The sequence below is a fragment of the Bos indicus x Bos taurus genome, chromosome 24 (genome assembly GCF_003369695.1).
Source record: "Bos indicus x Bos taurus breed Angus x Brahman F1 hybrid chromosome 24, Bos_hybrid_MaternalHap_v2.0, whole genome shotgun sequence".
Taxonomy (NCBI): Eukaryota; Metazoa; Chordata; class Mammalia; order Artiodactyla; family Bovidae; genus Bos; species Bos indicus x Bos taurus.
The window spans coordinates 20,127,494-20,147,908 of NC_040099.1; the positions used below are offsets into that span (position 1 = coordinate 20,127,494).

At 37.6% G+C, this 20,415-nt stretch overlaps 1 protein-coding gene across 7 annotated transcripts in view; it reads right to left on the bottom strand.

Moving 5' to 3' along the window:
* The window catches only part of KIAA1328 (KIAA1328 ortholog), a 421,290-nt gene that overhangs the window by 90,148 nt on the left and 310,727 nt on the right, over positions 1-20,415 (bottom strand). For all 7 annotated transcript variants that reach the window (XM_027526136.1, XM_027526135.1, XM_027526142.1 and 4 more), the window contains one exon: positions 1,127-1,308. In XM_027526136.1, the coding sequence (XP_027381937.1) occupies positions 1,127-1,308 (182 nt within the window). The remainder of the gene's footprint in view (positions 1-1,126; positions 1,309-20,415) is intronic.

Genomic DNA, 20,415 nt, shown 5'->3' on the forward strand with positions numbered 1-20,415 from the left:
ATGAGAAATTGGTTGGTTAACACTAGCAGTGGACAGTGCTAGCTAGCCCAGTAAAAAGAGGTAAACAAGGAGGAAATTGAGGTTAATGGTTGTGAACAGGCAAGAAAGATGTCTGGGAAAGAGGAGAGAACAGAAGTGGGCTCTGAGACCTTTTGGGGCCCTTTGCTTTCTGCACATCTTCTGACCAATGAAGCTCAGACTTGTTCCATTCTGTCCCAGAGTCCTTCCTTTAATGATTCCAGGAGAGATTAAACCAAAAGCCACTTCAGAAACAACTGGGATATGAAATTAAATTTAACTGCTTCACTTAATATTCCATATAGTTATTTATAACTGATTTCTTTTAAAATATCTACCACATATAAAATAGAAAGAATTACTGGTACTTCAAAGACTGCTAGGCAATACAGGCTTAAGACTTATGAGGTTCTGTTTTAGCCACAATGACCTCTCTTCCACCCTCCTCATATTTCCAGTTAATTGAGGATTAATTGCAGTTGTTAGAGTTTACTTTCCCAGCAAAGATTTATGTTAAATTTCTGGTCCTCTTTATTCATTTTAAGTATTATTTTGTGTCTATGACCATGCTAAAGCTGAAACTCCAGTACTTTGGCCACCTCATGCAAAGAGTTGACTCACTGGAAAAGACCCTGATGCTGGGAGGGATTGGGGGCAGGAGGAGAAGGGGACGACAGAGGATGAGATGGCTCGATGGCATCACCGACTCGATAGACATGAGTTTGAGTAAGCTCCGGGAGTTGGTGATGGACAGGGAGGCCTGGTGTGCTGAGATTCATGGGGTCGCAAAGAGTCGGACACGACTGAGCGACTGAACTGAACTGAACTGAATTGATGACCATATTTACTGCTGAATAATTCTTACAGTTGGCTGCTTGCAAAAAGAGGGACACATTAGACAGTTTCTCGTGAGTCCTCTGAGAACTGTTGATGCAATTCACTGATCCAGGAGACGTGCCACCTGTGGCCTTGCAGGTGCATGCTGGTTTGTAACACGTTTAACTCTTGCTCCAGGGTTACAGGAAACCATCTGGAGTTGATGGCTAGCAACCACTAGCAACCTGGCCCCCAAAGCTTCCCATTTTGCTACTGCAGATGCTGAGCTCACCTCTTTGGGATCGACATGCATCTTTCTTCTGACTTGTCCACAGGGCATCATCTTCCATCTGTGACTGAAACCCAACTGTCTTCTTATCCCTTCTACTTGCTCCACTGTTAGTGGAGTCTTGGCACTTTTTGCTGGACGGTGATGTTCCAAGTGTCCAGTCATCACACTCTGACTTCAATAAACTGAAAAGAATAAACATGAATGAGCTATAGAGAGCACAGAAGGGGGAATGGATCACACACAAAAAGCATATAAATTTAGCATGAGTTGAAATACAATTCATGGCAGTAGAAACTTTTTCTTATTTATTGATATATAATTTAAAAATTTTACTGAAGACCTGTTCTGTGTCCTGCCAAAACAACTCTGGAGTTGTGGTTCTTATCCTCAAAAGTTTATATCTGGAGTTGGGGAAATAAGAGTCAGACTCATGAAACTGCTAATAAAGCCACAGACTATGACTAAGAACCAGAGTATCTGTAGAAATAAAAAGTGTGCTAAAACAAGACTTGCATAACTAAAATGTTTCTGAGTACTAAAAATGAACATAAGGGATTAAAATATCACCAGTTTGCTTCAAAATGCATTTGTGTTTCTCGTTTTCGACTGTTATGGTATTTATTATGTACTCAGAGTATATGAGGAATAGTACTATAATGCATGTGGGAGAATTGGTCTCTGTCCTCATATAATTTCATTATAAAGTCAACAAGGCAAGTATGGAGTAAAAGAAATTTTAATGAAAATAAACACACATGCATGTGTTTTTCTCTCTAGTAAAATATGCTCCCACCATTAGCACAATTCCTCTTGGAACATTTTATTTTTTAGAGAGAAATGTTATCATGATGTGCATCTCTTACTACTCTACCAGTCCCTTCCTTCTGACTATCACGAAGCTCACCGCAATCTCGTGATACTTTCGTTTTGTCTTGCCTATGACCATAAACAATGTGGAAATTAAAATGAAGAAAAAGAATTTATTCAAAGAGTAATATTCTAAAAACTAGAATGTTTAAACTTCCCAGAAGGAGAGGCAATCCCTAGACTAGAACAAGTTGATGGAGTATTACTGGATCCATTATGAATTCCACGAGGCCCTTGACCAGGATTCAAATGACATAAACCCATCCGAGTCACTGGGCTTGTTTTGTGTGGATCAGAAATTTTCATAATGTTTGCTCACACCATAATTTATTAATAAAAGTCCATATATTACATAGCTTTATGTTCAGAGTAGTATAAAGAAACTAAAACTGTTAGCAGTATGGTTTTATATGGGCATAAAGCAGTGTATTAAATTTAGGAGCTTAAATTTTTTTTTACCAGAACCCAAGGGTCACTTTTCCTTATTGACCTGCCAATGGACGTGTATCTTAGCTCATAAAACTTCTTTTCATGCGGCAGGAAGATAGGCAGAATAAAACTACATCATTGTGAATGTAAGATAAATTTACCTCAACCCAGAAGTCCCAAATCCTGGCAAATTCAACAACTACATCTCTACTTGTTCTTACAGTAAAGTTAACATCACCAAGACTACTGGATTTCCCTAAGTCATACATTCTCGGGTCACTCACGCTCCCAATACTACCCAGTGTTGATCATTCCCAATACTGAATCCTCCTTCCATTTTACACAGAGGTTTGTCTGTACCTTTATTCCAAATCCCATCCCAGGAACCTGGATTCTAATTTCTCTGAAATAAAGATGATTAAACAAGAATTTTCTTTTTTCATTTACTTCCAAATTTACCCATCTACTATTCTTCTTTTAACATGTCTGAAGAGGGGGCTTCCCTGGTGGTTCAGTGGTAAAGAATTTGCCTGTCAATGAAGGAGACACTGGTTTGATCCCTGATCCAGGAAGATTCCACATGCCGTGCAGCAACTAAGCCCGAGCACCACAACTCCTGAGCCTATGCTCTGTGTCGAGAAGCCACTGCAGTGAGAAACCTGCACGTCACAACTAGAGACCAGTGCCTGCTTGTCACAACTCGAGAAAAGCCTGTGCAGCAACAAAGACCCAGCACAGCCAAAAGCAAAAATACAGTTATGAAAAAACCTCAAAAGAAAATCATGCCTTTCACTCATGCTCTTGCTACCATTTGACCCATACCCTCTGTGACTACAGCCTGCCAGTCATCTCCTTTTCTTATCGCTTACAAACTTCTCTGTGCTTTCCCAGGATTACAAATACGACTGGATGTTTCATTAAAAATCAAAACCTAAACCTAAATCCAAAAACTGCTCCCTTAAGTGGGAAAGTTACAGTAATACACAGTGTCAGAGAAAGTGTGGGCACGAGGATTTTATTATAGTCCTGGGGAAACTGCAAATTGGGATAACCCTTTGGTGAGTGATGTGTCACTACAAGATAAAAGTGCACCTACCCTCTTACAACTGTACTTTTAAGAAGTTACCCCACAGATTACATAAATGACAGTGGAATTAGGAAAGTCTCTTACTCTATATACAAAAACTCCTAGAAGAAAACAGGCAGAATGATCTTTGACATAAACTGTAGCAATATTTTTTTTTTTTTTGGATCTGTCTCTTAAGCAAAGAAAATAAAAACAAAAATAAGAAAGTGGGATGCCGGGGACCTGCCCCGGCTGATCCAGGGTATTCGAAGCGGGGACGGCGTCGGCGACCTATTTATTTAAATATTTTATCAAAGATATAAAGAGTAATAGGATGAGGATAGCTCAGTAGGAAAATTCAGTGGAGAAAAGAGGCTGAGTAGCTTGGTTTACGCGGGAGACCAATAAAACTTCAAGACAAGAAGTTTGCACCACTTACGTAGGCCGCAGGCGTCCTTCCGTTCTCCCGAAGGAGAGGAGACACTGAGGCCTCCCCGGTCGGATCTTAGAAGCCCAGGCATAATTAGTAAGCATGGTGGGTTCCGCGCTCCAGATGGAGACTCAGCCAGAGTGAGAGACAGAGCGACATGGGGAGACCAGTATTTCAAGAAACTGATCCCAATTCTTTATTTTCCAGAGTCTGTTTTTATACACTAAGATGTTATACAAAAGTCACGTGGGGACAGCAGTCCTGACTTTTATTAAAGTCAGGTGCTTCACACAAATGTATACAGAGGTCTTAGGGGTGTTACATCATCTTCTGGCCAGGGGGGCCTGCTGACAATTTACGACCCTCTCCTTGTGACAGCGGTCAGTCAATCAGGACACTTATTTCTCCAGGGCTGATTATTCTCAAAACAGACGCCACCCAAATAAAGTTACATTCCTACAGGGTGAGGGTGTAGTGGGTTTTAGCTAAGGAAAGAATTTACTTAGCCTAAGGTCTAACGTGATTAATATCAAAGGTTAATACTTATTTCTTCTATATATTCATTAATGTGTGTAAGGGCAGGGGATATGGAGACTTAGCAACAAACATTGGCTCAACAAATGAAAAACCCTTCACCAACACAATTTCTAATTAGCCCATTATACTTATACTAATAGTTTTCTAACTTCTCTAAAGAACCTGTTTTTAGAGGGTTTGAAGCATCTTGTGCCTCTCACGGTTGGGAGGCTGTGAGCAATCACATGTGGCTGGACGAGCCTGTCAGGCAGGCTAGAGAACCTTCAGAGGAGTTTGTAGGTTAAAACACTCTTGTCACACCCAAGAGTTTTTATTGACTGGAGCTCTAGGTTAACTCCTTCTCCGAAAGAGGTGGTGGGGGACAGCCCCCCGTAAAGTCAGAGGTGTAGGTAAGAGCACAAAGTAGTAAAGTAGGCAGGCTCTGGTTATGGGGGTAGACGCTCGAGGATTTCCAGGGGGACTCCTGAGGCTCGATCCCGCCTTTGCGTATGTCGAGCCTCCTTCCTCATGACCTTTGCCATGGGCGGAGTACCTCACTCTGGCCCCCAACAGTGGGACCTAATTAAACTTATCCCTGGAGGAGGAAATGGCAACCCACTCCAGTATTCTTGCTTGCTCACGGACAGAGGAGCCTGATGGGCTACAGTCAACGGGGTTGCAAAAGAGTCAGACATGACTTGGTGACTAAACAACAACAGCAATTAAACTTAAAAGCTTTTGTACAGCAAAATAAACCACTGAAGAAACAAAAGACAACCCACCAAATGAGAGATAGTTGGTGGAAATATAATCACTATTTTACAAACAACTTGGGCTTCCCTTGTGGCTCAGAATCCATCTGCAATGCAGGAGACCTGGGTTTGATCCCTGGGTTGGGAAGATCCCCTGGAGAAGGCAAAGGCTACCCATTCCAGTATTCTAGCCTGGAGAATTCCATGGACTGTATAGTCCATGGGGTTGCAAAGACTTGGACACAACTGAGTGACTTTCATTTCAGTTCACTTTTAGATGAAACATAATCTATAAAAATTTTGAATCACTATGTCACACAGCTGAAGTAATACAATATTGTAAATCAACTATACCTCAATTAAAAAAAATAAATGAAAAAAGAGAAAAAAAGAATGAGGTAGTTCTCTACACCACTGTGAATAAACTTCATGACATAGTATATAGTTAGAAAAAAGCAATTTGCAATAAAAGAAGGTATACTGTGATCTCATTTTTGTAAAAAAATATACAAAAATATTTTTTAAGTTCTGGATGGATAAATAACAAACCAGAGAAGTAGAAACAGAGTTACCAAGGGAAAGATTTCTATAATTTATATTTTTCTGAATACTTAAATTTCTTACAGAATGCATGTATATTTGTAATTATAAAACAAAAACTTTCACAATCTTCTTTGTATTACTATAATCTCTCTCCTTCTTTGTCAAGCTTCTAGAAAATAATTTTAATAGACATGCCTACTAAAGCTATATTTTAGAGAACAAGTCTAGTGGCATTTTCTCTTTGTTACAAGACCATATTGCCATGTGACTCCTGACAACTGACTCCTTTCTTAAAACTTATTCCCTCGGAGTTCAGGACAGACATCTTGATCGGTTTTCTAGTTCTAGGAGGCTGTTGCTCAGTTCTTTTACTGGGACACTTCTACTTCCCTCTCTGAAATGCAGACATTCCTGATGATCCTGTCCTCGTCTTTTTTCTCTTTCTCTGAGCGATCCTGGCCACATCATCCTATCTTCCTTCAATTATGACTTATAGATAGATTCATCTCGCCCACAATGCTCTCCAAAACTGTTGACCTGTTCCAGAAGCTGTCAAAAAACTGTGAAGGGATGTCTTTTCCAACCACTCCAAAAACCAACTCATGTTAAAGCAATAAATAATCTTTATCTTGAAACTAGTTCCTCTCTGTTTCCATTCTCATTTAATGTATCACCATCCTCCTTGTTACTAAGATGAAAAACCTCAGCTGTTTCAAAATCTGCTTTCCTTATTCCTCTTCAATAAATTGCCAAGTCATTCATTTATATATTCGTCAGATATTTATTGAGGACATATGTATATATGCAATGGGGCTAGGGCTGGCATTTATGGAAAACAAACATTTACTGGGGCCTTGTTCTGTGCTAGGTGCTGGGGGTACAAACACAAGCAAGACCGGGATCCTGTTCTCAACGTGATTTTATTGGTGGAGACAGACATGAAGACATATGCTTTTTTTGGGGGAGGTCATGCTGTGCAGCACACACAACTTTCCCAACCAGAGATCAAACTCATGCCCCCTGCATTCCAAGTATAGAGTCTTAACTACTGGACTGATGGGGAAACGCAAAACAGATAATTTTTGATATGATATGATACATGCTATGATTCAGGAATATGCATGCTGTTTGTTGTTGTTGCTCAGTCACCCAGTCACGTGACCCCATGTGACCCCCACGGACTGCAGCATGCTAGGCCTCCCTGTCCCTCACCATCTTCCGGAGTTTGCCCAAGTTCATGTTCATTTCATTAGTGATGTCATCTCGGCATCTCATTCTCTGATGCCCTCTTCTCCTTCTGCCCTCAATCTTTCCCATCATCAAGGACTTTTCCAATGAGTCATCTGTTTGCATCAGATGACCAAAATACCGGAGAGTCAGCTTCAGCATCAGTCCTTCCAGTGAATATTCACAGTTGAGCTCCCTGAAGATTGACTGCTTTGATCTCCTTGCTGTCCAAGAGACTTTCAGGAGTCTTCTCCAGCACCATAGTTCGAAGGTATCAATTCTTTGGTGTTCTGCCTTCTTTATGGTCCAGCTTTTACAGCTGTATGTGACCACTGGGAAGACCGCAGCCTTGACTATATGGACCTTTGTTGACAGAGTGATGTCTCTGCTTTTCAACACACTGTCTAGGTTTGTCATCACTTTGCTGCCAAGAAGCAACAGTCTTCCGATTTCATGGCTGCATCACCATCTGCAGTGATTGTGGATCCCATGAAGAGGAAATCTGTCACTACTTTCACCTTTTCTCCTATTTGCCATGCAGTAATGGGGCTGGATGCCATGATTTAGTTTTTTTAATATTTAGTCTCAAGCTGGTTCTTTCACTCTCCTCCTTCATGCTCAAGAGGTTCTTTAGTTCCTCTTCACTTTCTGCCATTGGAGTGATATCATCTGCATATTTAAAGTTGGTGATGTTTCTATCCACCTATCTTGATTCCAGCTTGTAACTCATCCAGCCTGGCATTTCTCATGATGCGCTCAGTGTATAGATTAAACAAACGGGGTGACAGCAGACAGTCCTGTGGTTCTCCTTTCTTGATCTTGAACAAATCAATTGCTCCATACAAGATTCTAACTGTTGCTTCTTGAAAAGAAACCTGGAGACAGGTAAGATGGTTTCTCAGGAGACAGATGAGATGGTCTGGTACTCCTATCTCTCCAGGAGCTTTTCACAGCATGGTGTTTATGGGGGCACAAAGGCAGGGCATTTAACTCTAATTGCATGACTGAAAAGAAATTCCTGAAGCATTCAAACTAAATCTTGGTGGATAAGCAGGGGATAAGGAAGGACTTCCCTGGTACTCAGATAGTAAAGAATCTACCTGCAATGCAGGAGACCTGGGTTCAATACCTGGGTCAGGAAGATCCCCTGGAAAAGGGAATAGCAACCCACTCCAGTATTCTTGCCTGGAAAATTCCATGAGCAGAGGAGCCTGGCAGGCTATAGTCCAGGGGGTCACAAAGAGTTGGACATGACTGAGTGACTAACACACACACACAAGGAAGGACAGTAGGATGGAAAGATATAGTATTAGAAGGAAATGGTATTAACGAATATACTAAGTATCAAAACTTCATAATATATTTTGGGCAACTTAAAAAGTTTGGTACTGTTATAGCATCAAGTGTGGGTATTGGGTATGCACAAGTGGAGGGTGAAGCAAGACAGACGGGAAGGGTAAGGTCATGAAAGGTTTGGTTTTTCATGTCATGGGGCTTGAACTTTATCTTGTCAGCAAGACGGAGTCATTAAAGGGCTCTAAGGAGAGAAAAATGACATGCTCCAACTTGAATTTATGAAAAATTACCCTGGCACAGTTTAGAGAATGGATTGGATGAGTGCAAAGGTGGCTGAAACAGCTCTGATGAGAGATGGTGCGAGTCTGTAATAGAGAAGTGGTAGAAATGGGAAGGAGGCAACTTTTAAAATATATTTAGGATTTAAAATTGGTAGAATTTGATAAGTGTCTGAATGTGAAGAGCGAGACAGAGGAGTGACTTGAGAATGAATGGCAGAATTTGGGTGGATAAGCAGTAGAGAGAAGGTGGTGGTGGGGGGCGGGGATTACATGTAGCTTGAGGTGTCTACAAAACATCTGGAAAGGTCGTTCAAGAGAACGGATGGATCAACAACCCTGCAGCTTTTTGCTTATTGGCTGACTGACTTTAGGGTGGCGGAGTTGAGAGAGACAGAGTTGAGAAAGTACGCGCTTTACTTTCAATTTTGCCTGTGAAGGAGGAAGGCATTCATTCCTGTGAGTGAAAGAAATGGGTACTGAAGAGAAAAATAGTGTTTTAGAGCCAGTATTGAGGGAATTCAAGGTAAAACGACCAAGAACAACAATAACATTGTCCCACCATGTTGACAGCCTAACAGGCTTAGAAATTGTAGATTTGCTTTGGGGCTCAGGGGCATAGATGTAAAAGCAGAGAAAGCAGCCTGAGAGCTTGATCCAGGGTTAGGATTCTACGTGGAGGGTGCTTCACACCAGAGGTCAAGGGAAATTTGTATACTGATAAAAGAAGAGTTTAGGCCAACCGTTTGGTCTAGAGTGTACATGGAGAAAAAAGGAAGACAAAGAGGGGACTGAAAGACTGGCAAAAAGGGGAGAAGTGAAGGATTTAGATGTCTCTGTAAGGTAAAACAAAGACAAAACAAAACAACAAGAAAAGCAAACAAAACTTTTGTATAGTCTATGTGAGAAACGAAAACATGACTAGACTCAGGGGAAAGAGGTGGAGTATAAAGGGAGTACCAGTCAGAGATTTCTGTGATGGAAACGCAGGAGGGGAGAACAAGTTCTGGACATGGCCATGGATGGCATGGCTAAAGAAAACTGGAGTGAAGTGTGGAAGACAAATCTCCTTAACTATGGCAACAGAGATCAACCACACGGATACTGGAATCACACAGAATGGGGTTAGGAGATGTCGTGGGGGGCGACTTTGAGTGGATGTCAAGTTCTGAGATGATGATAGGAAACAAAGAAAAGGAAGAATGGGTTGTAAGACCAGATGCCCTGAGATTCACATAGAGGAGGCTTGCTGCAGAGAAAATTATAGTTAAAAGTTTGAGATGTTGGTTCAATTAAAAACAAACTGTGAGCTTAAAAAAAAAAGTTTGAGGTACTGGAATGAGGAAGACAGGAAATGCTGGTACTATAGTCTGTGTGGTTTGCCAGAGGTGACAGAGAAAATGGCCTGGAAAGCAGCATGCTCAGAAAAGATGCCAAACTGAGGCAGTGATTCACAGCATGATACACAGTTCAAATTATCTGGGAAACATTTTAGAAGAGTGATGGGCTATCCTTCACACTCTTAGAAATGGAATGAATCTGTCTGGAGTGAGTCACATGGCATGCCTCCCTCTCTCCTCCTTTAAAGCGTCACAGGTAATTCCACTGTCCAGCAAGTACTGAAAATCACTAAACTATGGCCAAGAATGGGAGAAACCATTTCTTGCATGTGAAAAGGCTGAGGATGAGAAGAGTTTAATGTCTGTGAGACAGGCGTTCTGTAAGGCACCTTTACGAAATGCTGGTGGGCAGAGGAAGGAAAGGGGTGTTATGGTGTGAGGAAAATTAGGGAAGGGAAGATAGATTTTTAAGAGAATGAAAGCACAAGAGAGAAAATCAATACAAATTACTCAAATTTTGGCATGAGTCATTTAACAAAACTTGAAGGACAAGTCCTTGATTTAGAAGATAGAATAGGGAAACAGACACGTATGAAATCTTTTCTTCCTTTCTCCAGTGGCCAGTTTAGGTACCAGTCCTTCCATGTCTAAATAATTGCTATATTGTCCAATTTCTGGCTCAGTTATGGAATCAGCCATTTCTTCAAGGAGATCTGATATTAATATCTTTTAGTTTTTTTTTAAAGCTGATAGGATTGGATTATTACTGCTCCTCAGTTCTCATAGAGTAAGAGACTATATGCATGTATGTATGTACTTATGCATTAATTTATGTATCGAGGTAAACATTGAGAATCATGAGTTTACACTAGTATCTCCAATTCAAACCCCAAACCAACAGGGTTCATTTCAGGCTTTTACCTTTCCATATATGTAACTCCATTCTGTAACAGAGAAGAAACTTGGCTACCATTTCCTTAATACAATTATTTACTTAATTAGTCCTCTTGTATGAAAATATTCCATCACCACTGCCATAATCCCTAGCCATCCCTCCCCGGCCAATCACCACAACACTGTTCTGGGTATTTCCACTAACACATCTCTGTACAGGCACTCTCTATACTAAGTTCTCACTGGGCTACCTCTGCAGTGAGAAAGTCTTCTTCCTTGGAAGAAAAGCTATGGCAAACCTAGACAGCACATTAAAAAGCAGAGACATCACTTTGCCTACAAAGGTCCATACAATCAAGGCTATGGTTTTTTGAGTAGTCATGTACGGATGTGAGAGTTGGACCATAAAGAAGGTTGAGCAGTGAAGAATTCATGCTTTCGGATTGTGGTGTTGTAGGAGACTCTTGAGAGTCTCTTGGACTCCAAGGAGACCAAACCAGTCAATCCTAAAGGAAATTAACCCTGAATACTCATTGGAAGGACTGATGCTGAAGCTGAAGCTCCAATACTTTGGCCACCTGATGTGAAAGAGCTGACTCATTGGAAAGGACCCTGATGCTGGGAAAGATTGAGAGCAGGAGAAGAAGGGGGCAATAGAGATTGAGATGGTTGGATGGCATCACCAACTCAATGGACATGAGTTTGAGCAAACTCAGGGAGATAGTGAAGGACAGGAAAGCCTGGCATGCTATAGTCCGTGGGGTTGCAGAGTTAGACACAACTTAGCGACTGAACAACAACAACAGAGATCTTAGAAGCAATATTAAGCTGCCTAACAATATTACTGAAGTTGCAGAAGGAGAAGAGAGAGAAAATGAAGTAGAAAAAATATTTAAAATAGTATGTTAAACAAATAATGGCAGACTATTTCCCAAATATGATGAAAAACGCTGACCCACAGATCACAGCCAAACTGTTGAAAACCAAAGACAAAGACAATTGCAAATGACCAGATAAAATTCCAATTACATACAAAACAATGATTTTGACAGCTAACTTCTCATAAGAACAATGAAAGCCAGAAGATAGTAGACAATATCTTCACAATGCTAAAAACCAAGAAATAAGAAAACCCCAAATTTCATCTTAGAATTCTGTATCTCATGAAAATATTCTTCAAAAAAAGGAAGGAGAAATAACATTTTTCAGATAAACAAAAACAGGGAAAATGTGCTGTTAGCAGACCTACACAACAAGAAACAATATGTTTTTCAGGTTGAAAGAATCAGTTAGAAACCTGGATCTACGAAATGAAGAGCATCAGAGATAGGACATATGTGAATAAATATAAAACTCTGTATTTTCTCATTCTTCCCTTAATGTCATTAAAAGATATTTGTGTGGATGCTAACTAATTTCAGTTGTGTCCAACTCTCTGTGACCCCATGGACTGTAGCCTGCAAAGCTACTCTATCCATGGGATTCTCCAGGCAAGAATACTGGAGTGGGTTGCCATTTCCTTCTCCAGGGGACCTTCCCCACCCAGGGATCAAATCCACATCTCTTGTGTCTCATGCATTGGCAAGTGGGTTCTTTATCACTAGCGCCACCTAGGAAGCCCCATTAAAACGTAAATGCACGTTTAAAGAAGAGAATTTATAATACACTGAGCTGTAATATATATGACAATAATATCACAAAGAATGGAGAGGTAAATATATAATATAAAAGTTCTTTAGTCTACATAAAATGATACAATGTTAGTATTATATAGACTATAACAAATTAGGAAAGCATATTATAATCCCTATCAGATCAGATCAGTCATTCAGTCGTGTCTGAGTCTTTGCGACCCCATGAATCGCAGCACGCCAGGCCTCCCTGTCCATCACGAACTCCCGGAGTTCACTCAGACTCACGTCCATCGAGTCAGTGATGCCATCCAGCCATCTCATCCTCTGTCATCCCCTTCTCCTCTTGCCCCCAATCCCTCCCAGCATCAGAGTCTTTTCCAATGAGTCAACTCTTCGCATGAGGTGGCCAAAGTACTGGAGTTTCAGCTTTAGCATCATTCCTTCCAAAGAAATCCCAGGGCTGATCTCCTTCAGAATGGACTGGTTGGATCTTCTTGCAGTCCAAGGGACTCTCAAGAGTCTTCTCCAACACCACAGTTCAAAAGCATCAATTCTTTGGTGCTCAGCCTTCTTCACAGTCCAACTCTCACATCCATACATGACCACAGGAAAAACCATAGCCTTGACTAGACGAACCTTTGTTGGCAAAGTGATATCTCTGCTTTTGAATATGCTATCTAGGTTGGTCATAACTTTTCTTCCAAGGAGTAAGCGTCTTTTAATTTCATGGCTGCAGTCACCACCTGTAGTGATTTTGGAGCCCAGAAAAATAAAGTCAGACACTGTTTCCACTGTTTCCCCATCTATTTCCCATGAAGTGATGGGACCAGATGCCATGATCTTTGTTTTCTGAATGTTGAGCTTTAATCCCTGTAGAAGTCACTAAAGGAAATCAAAGAGCTATAGCTAATGAAATAATAGAGAAATTGTTTAAAAATGGAAAAAGATTACTATTCTCCCTTTTCCTTCCCCAAAAAAGTAGAAAAGAAAAAACAGAGGAACAGAGAATAGATATGATTAGCAGGAAGGAAATCCAATAGTATCAATAATTAAAGTGAATTAAACATTCACATCAAATAGAAGGAAGATTGTTAGGCTACAGAAAAATGCAAAGCCCAAGCCACATATTGTTTACAAGAGTCATACTTTAAATGTATAAGGGTAAATAGGGTGACACAGAGGATGGAAGGAGGCAAGCCAAGCAAACAGTACACATGGAAGGCTACAGTGGTTGTAGGATCTCAAATAAAGCAGACGTTAGGTAAAAGAGTAGAACCAAATATAAGAGAAATATTTCATCATTAAAATATATCATCATGATTAAAGGGGGCAAATCATTAGACACATATAACATTCTCAAGTAATATGCATTATCTAAAACAGTTACAAAATACACATAGAAAACTCATAAGAGAAAGGAAAAGATAGAGAAATGCACCATTATATTTAGAGATTGTTATCAACTGATAGAAACAAGAAGACAAAAATTTAGTAGGCTACAGAAGATCTGAATAACACTATTCATCAATTTAATTTTCATGTATAGAACATTATGACTCAATAGCAGAATATAAATGTTTAAAGGTAAACTTGGAATATTGACCAAGACAAATCAGATGTTGAATCAAAAAATAAAATTTAATACATTGCAAAAGGATAAATACTTATAGAATATGTAACCACAATGGAGCTAAATTAAAACCAAAATACAAGGTATCTAGAAAAGTATGAAGTATTTGGAAGTTTTCGAACATACTCCAAATAACTCATGGGTCAAAAATTCACAGCAGAAATTAATATGTATTTTGAAATAAATGACAACAAAAATATAACCTATTAAGGTTTGAGGGATACAGAAGGTAAGTGCTTAAATTCTTCTTCTAGAAAAGAAGAAAAGTTTAAAGTCAGTGACATAATGGGACTTTCCTGGTGATCCAGTGGTTAAGATTTCATGCTCCCAAAGTAGAGGCAAGGGTTTGATCCCTGGTCAGGGAACTAAGATTCTGCATGTCACAAAGCATGGCCAAAAAAAAAAAGGTCAATGATATACTATTCCATTTTACACAGCTAGAAAAATAAGAGCAAACTAGATATAAGGCAAGTATAAAAAAGGAAACAATGAAGAGTAGAACTCCATGAAATACACAATAATAAAAACATAAAAGCTAGCCTTTTGAAAGTTATAATAAAACTGATACACTCCTAATCCAAGACAAACTAAGAAAAAGAAAAAACTTATGAATATCATCAATCAGAGAGGGGATATCACTGTAGATGGTACAGATAGTAAAAGAATATTAAGGCTATCTCATGAACAACTTTATGCCACCATATTCAATAATTAAGATGAAATGAGATGCACATATCTCTTGAAAGAAACAACTTGTTAAAACTGACTCAAGAAGAAACAGGAAATATATGAATAGCCTCATATCTAAAGAATTGAATTCATAATCAAAACATCCCTACAAAGAAAACTGATCAGATAACTGGTATCTTTTATCATATTTAAGGAAGAAATATTACTAATTTTATACAAGCTTTCAGTAACTAAAAGAGGAGGGAACTCTTCTCAACTCATTTCATGTTACTATGTGATACCAAAAGCTTATTAAGTTATTATAATAAAGTAATATTACAAACTGGTATCCCTCATGAACACAGACACAAAAATCCTCAACAAAATAATAGCACATCAAATGCAGCAATATATAAAAGGTACTACATAATGGACAAATGAGTATTTTTCTAAAATAAAATGTTGGCTTAACATTAGAAATCCATGTAAATTGTCACATTAAAAGAATAAAGATGCAAAGCCATATGATTATATCATTAAATGTAAGAAAAGCATTTGAAAATAAAAACTAAGCAAACTAGGGAACTTATTTACCACGAAAGTTTAGTCACACATTACTATTACACACATATTTAGTCATATATTACCAGTCCTACAGTTAATAGATACAACCCTTCTGGAATGTTACTTAGTAATATGCATCAAGAATTATAAAAATTTTCACATTAAAAAAAATGGAGCTTACTTTAATCTGATAAAGAACTATCAAAAATCTATATTTATGGAGAAGGAAATGGCAACCCACTCCACTTTTCTTGCCTGGAAAATTCCATGGATGGAGAAGCCTGGTAGGCTACAGTCCGTGGGGTCGCAAAGAGTCGGACACAACTCAGCGACTTCACTTTCCCTGTAAGTTGTATTTTCAACTGCTGTTTCAAATTTCAAGACCCAAAGAACAATTAGCTTTAACGTGGAATAAGAGGCAATACTTTGATATTTGAGGAAAGGGGTTCCTGCTGAGTCCTTCAAAGTTGACATAAATCCTGGAGAGGTGGCTTGTCTTATAGGGAATATTTTATCCTGCTTAATTTCCCCTGCCTCCTAGAAATCAATCTTTAAAATATGCCAAATATTAAAAAGGAAAGAATTTCTCTTCAAAGAATGTCTGTTAGCAACTTTGCCCATGCTCTCCTTAGTCAGAAGTGCTATGGAGGGTAATGGCACTATTGAACTCTCAGGGAGTTAAGGGGTAAACAAGTGGAGATGGATTGAATTAGACTGCATTGTTCCAAGTAGTCATGCTGAATTTAGAGCCAGGAAATGTTATGTTCTGCTCTGGGTTTGGCCACTTACTTTCTCTGTGACCTTGGACAAGTCATTTTACAGCGTTATTTTCAGTCTCTTCACAAGTGAAATGAAGCCACTGGACAAAATGATTTCTAAGTTTCCTTCTTGTTCTAAAAACTGTATCTAAAATTGTTTCAGGTAAACAACAGCAACAAAAAAGATAATTTTTAAGCTGTCAGTTTTTACGCTGGCTGGTCATCAAAATCACTTTGGAGAGCTTTATAAAAATATGGGTCTTCTCCTACCCTGTTCTAATCATAGATGCAACTTTGGAAACTATTCCATAAAGTTCTCCTGGTAAAGTCTGTCCATCAGGGTCGATTTAGAATTGACTAAACCAAGACAAAAAGTGGTGCCTGGGAGATACTGATTTACATCTCAATGATTTAAAGCCACTTTGAATATTAAAATACAAATAAAATTGATTTTCCATTTCCATAAAAAAAAAAAAATCTATATTTAACATTATATTAATTGGTGAATAACTGAATGCCTTTTCCTTGAGCACAAAGCAAGGATGTCTTCTTTAATCACTTCTCTTTAATACTGAATTAAAAGCTCTAGCCAACACAGCAAGTTAAAAATAAGAAACGAAAAGCAGGAAGCATGGCAAGCCTTAAAGCTGTTGTTATGGCTGTTCACCTGACTCTGAACTTGAAAATCCTATGAAATCTACCAAACAAACAAAGAAAACCAGCAAGCCTCGCTAGAGTATGTGCATTTAGCAAGACTGTAGTATACAAAGTAAATATTAAAAATTCAATGCTCTTTCTATATACTACTAATAAATTCAGTGAAAAGGGTACAAGATTGTTATACTGAAAACTATGTAACTGAGGTAAATTTTAAAAAATCTAAATAAACTTAGAGATACACCATGCTTATGGATTGGAAAACAATATTTTTAGGATGTCAATTCTCCTAAATTGATCCAATCACAATTTCACTTCCTTAATAGAAATCAATAAACTGAATCTAAAATGCAAAGAAAAGAAACTGAAATACCTAAAAAAAATTAATAATTTTCTTCTTAAAAGAAAACTATTATTATATAAATAATAAGTTTTTTATTAAAATAATTTTTAATAAGAAAAATAAGTTGGAAGACAATTTATTTCAAGATTTTCTATAATGTTAAAGTCATCCAGACTATCTGACATGGCCAGAAGACTGGACATGTAGATCAATGAAATAGAAATCCATAAATATGTGTTCACGGCTGTACATATCCAACTGATTTTGAAAAGGCATCAGGCAATTCAATGAAGAAAAAAAATAGCCTTTTTTCAACAAATGGTGTTAGAATACTGGGATATCTGTATAGAGAAAGAATGAACCTTGAGCCCTACATTACATCACATACAACTTCTGTAAGAAAATAAAGGAAAATATCTTTTCAACCTTCATCAAGAAAAAGTCTTGCTCTTCAAAAGACTATTAAGGAAATAAATGGGCAAGTTACACACTGGGAGAAAATATTCACAAAACATATCTGATCCAAAATATGTAGAGTTCTATGTTCAATGATTATTTTCCCAATTAAAAATGGATTAAAAGATCTTAATAGATACTTTCCAAAAGAAGATATACGAATGGCCAACAGCAACATTAAAATATGGTCTTCACCATTAGTTATCAGAGAACTGCATATTAAAATCACAATAAGGTATCATTTAACAGCCACCAAAATGGCTGAAATAAAAAAGTCTGACTATATCAAGCCTTGGCAATGACATGATGTAAATAAATTTCTGACACTTTGGTGGTTAAGATTGTAAAGTTTACAACTTCATAAAACAGTTTGGGGGTTTCAAGTATAGTTAAGAGTAAACTTAGAATATTATACATTCTACTCCTATCTGGTTACTTAAGAGAAAGACAATATGTCTATAAAGGACTTGCACACCAATGTTTACAGAAGTTCAGATTTTCTGTTTTCTGTCCAAATCTGGAAACAATGTAAATGTCCATCAGCAAATTAATTGATAAACTTGTGGGGTACTTATACAATGCACTGCTACTCAGTAATTAAAAAAGTAATGGATTAATGAAATATGCAGCAAAATGCAAAGATCTCCAAAACATACAGTGAGCAAAAGATGCCGATTACATGCATACTGTATGATATCATTTATATGAAAATTTAGAACATGCAAAGCTGTCTTAAGTGACAGAAATTAGATCACTGGGTCAGAGGTTTGTGAGGGGCTTACTGGAAAGTAGAGTAAAGTGCTCTCTGGATCAATGGATCCTTTTTATATTAATTGGGCTGTTATACAGGTATATTCATTTGTTACAACACAAACTTCTTGTACATTTTAATTAAATGTATATTTAAAGTTGATAAAAAATAAAGTTAAAACAGCAAAAGAATTACCAAAGAAACTTTTCCATAGATACGCTGAGATAATATCAAAATTATAAACTATATTTTGTTTCCAAACCTATAGAATTGGGTACTAAGTTGAAGAACCATTCACTGTGCATACATTTTGGACCATTCATTCTCTGTGTGGGAGACCACAAAGTCAAAACCTAACTGTCAGATGATCAGTGTTTCTCATATTTCATACAGTCCACATAAAATGTGAACAAAATTCACTGAGGGTCTCTGTCTAATATAAGACATCATTCACTGATATGATGAAATTACTAGAAATAATTCTCTGCTGTTCTTAACTGGCATCTGTTGGAGCTGTTAAAGTGATGGTAAAATGCTCAAAATCAAGACAGCAAATGTCTAAACTCATGGCATTTAGGACTGCCACACTGTATAAGTCATTCTTAAGTTATTAAGATTTTATTGAATTATATCTCCATATTTTAACCTTATAAAATATTAGATGGGAAACTCTGAGTAGCTCCAATTTAGGATGGGAAAAGAAAAACACATTTTCAGTTCTTCAAGTTCAGTAAAATTCTAATAATCCAAAACTCCTTGAAATTTTCTTTCTATTTTTCCCAAATCTAATATCGCGATAGTCTGCATGAACTTCAATAGTAAATTTTAAATGTCATTCAGGACCAACTGAATACCACTTGTATTTGCATTCCTTAAAAAGCAGAAAAACATTAACCTTTTGTTTTATTGAATTAAAATGCCACAGAAATGCTGATGTAGTCTTGAGAGACTGGAATACTTTTACAAAGAAGAAGAGCTGTCACTTATTAAACACAAAGAACAATTACTTGATAGGATGCCTTCTGACAAAAAGCAGATTGGTATTCTCATCATAGAAAAGGCATTATAAAAAAAAAATCTAGCCGAGACCTCTGAGATTTGAATAATTTAAAGCTGCATTTGGTGCAATTTGAATTTTTCTTTAGGGAGGCAAAGTTAAATACCTTTAATTTGTTCTAATTATTTCAAATTTGCAAGTTAATTATGGCTGATCATTAAATAACAAAAAGGACTATCGTCTCCATAGAGTTTTACCTCCTACCCTCTGAATTACTTAAGCTAGATTTTAGTATGCATGAATTAACTTTCTAAATAATCACACGGTTTGACTAAATGGCTCAGTAAAATGAGCTCTGATCCTCAGAATAAGCATTAATGGACATTAGAAATGCTATCGGGACTCATGTTACTTACATTATAAGTATTTTTAATGGGGCCTTATTTACTAATTTTTATGTACTGTTCAAGTTAGAATGCCATATAGATACATTATTCTGCTTTACTAGAGGAAAAGTCCAATCTTTGAGACAATAAAAACAAATGTCTGTTTAATATCAACTAAATTCATTTTAAAATTATGCAGGGATGTGATGATGGATTTTTAACTTGTTTCAGCTGTTCATTTCAATGAATCAATCCAGCAAAAATGGTCTGCTTGGTCTGTAAATGGAATATTATGGATCCACTGATGTGGTAAATGATTCTGAAACAGGAGTAGCAAAAGGAGGTCCAATAAGATATCGTTTAATTCCACCTGCTATTTCCAAAGGAAGAATTCATGGTTTCTTATTCTGTGAGTTTCTAGTTAGCATTTCTCTGCATACTTGGCTACCAATGAATGTGAAGCCAGATGGCATATAGCCCTAAAGCTTATAACTCTTAAAAATAATTTTCCTCAATGTTGCAACTGAATTGTCACATTCCCCAGAGATGTACTTGTCAATGAACAAAATATTTTGAAACCAAAGAGTTAAAAGAATAAATTTTCAAAAATGAAGTATTTGATATACTGTCGGATCGTTATATGTTCCCACTCCAAAATCACAGTACAAATTTTATTTCCATATATCAAGTAAATATTATCTGAGAGCCTACTGTGTGTCAGTTGTGTTTGGGTAGGGAAGTACACAAGGGAATAAGTGACTACATCCTTGAATATTTACAGGTAAATAAGAAGAGATAGCTAGCTC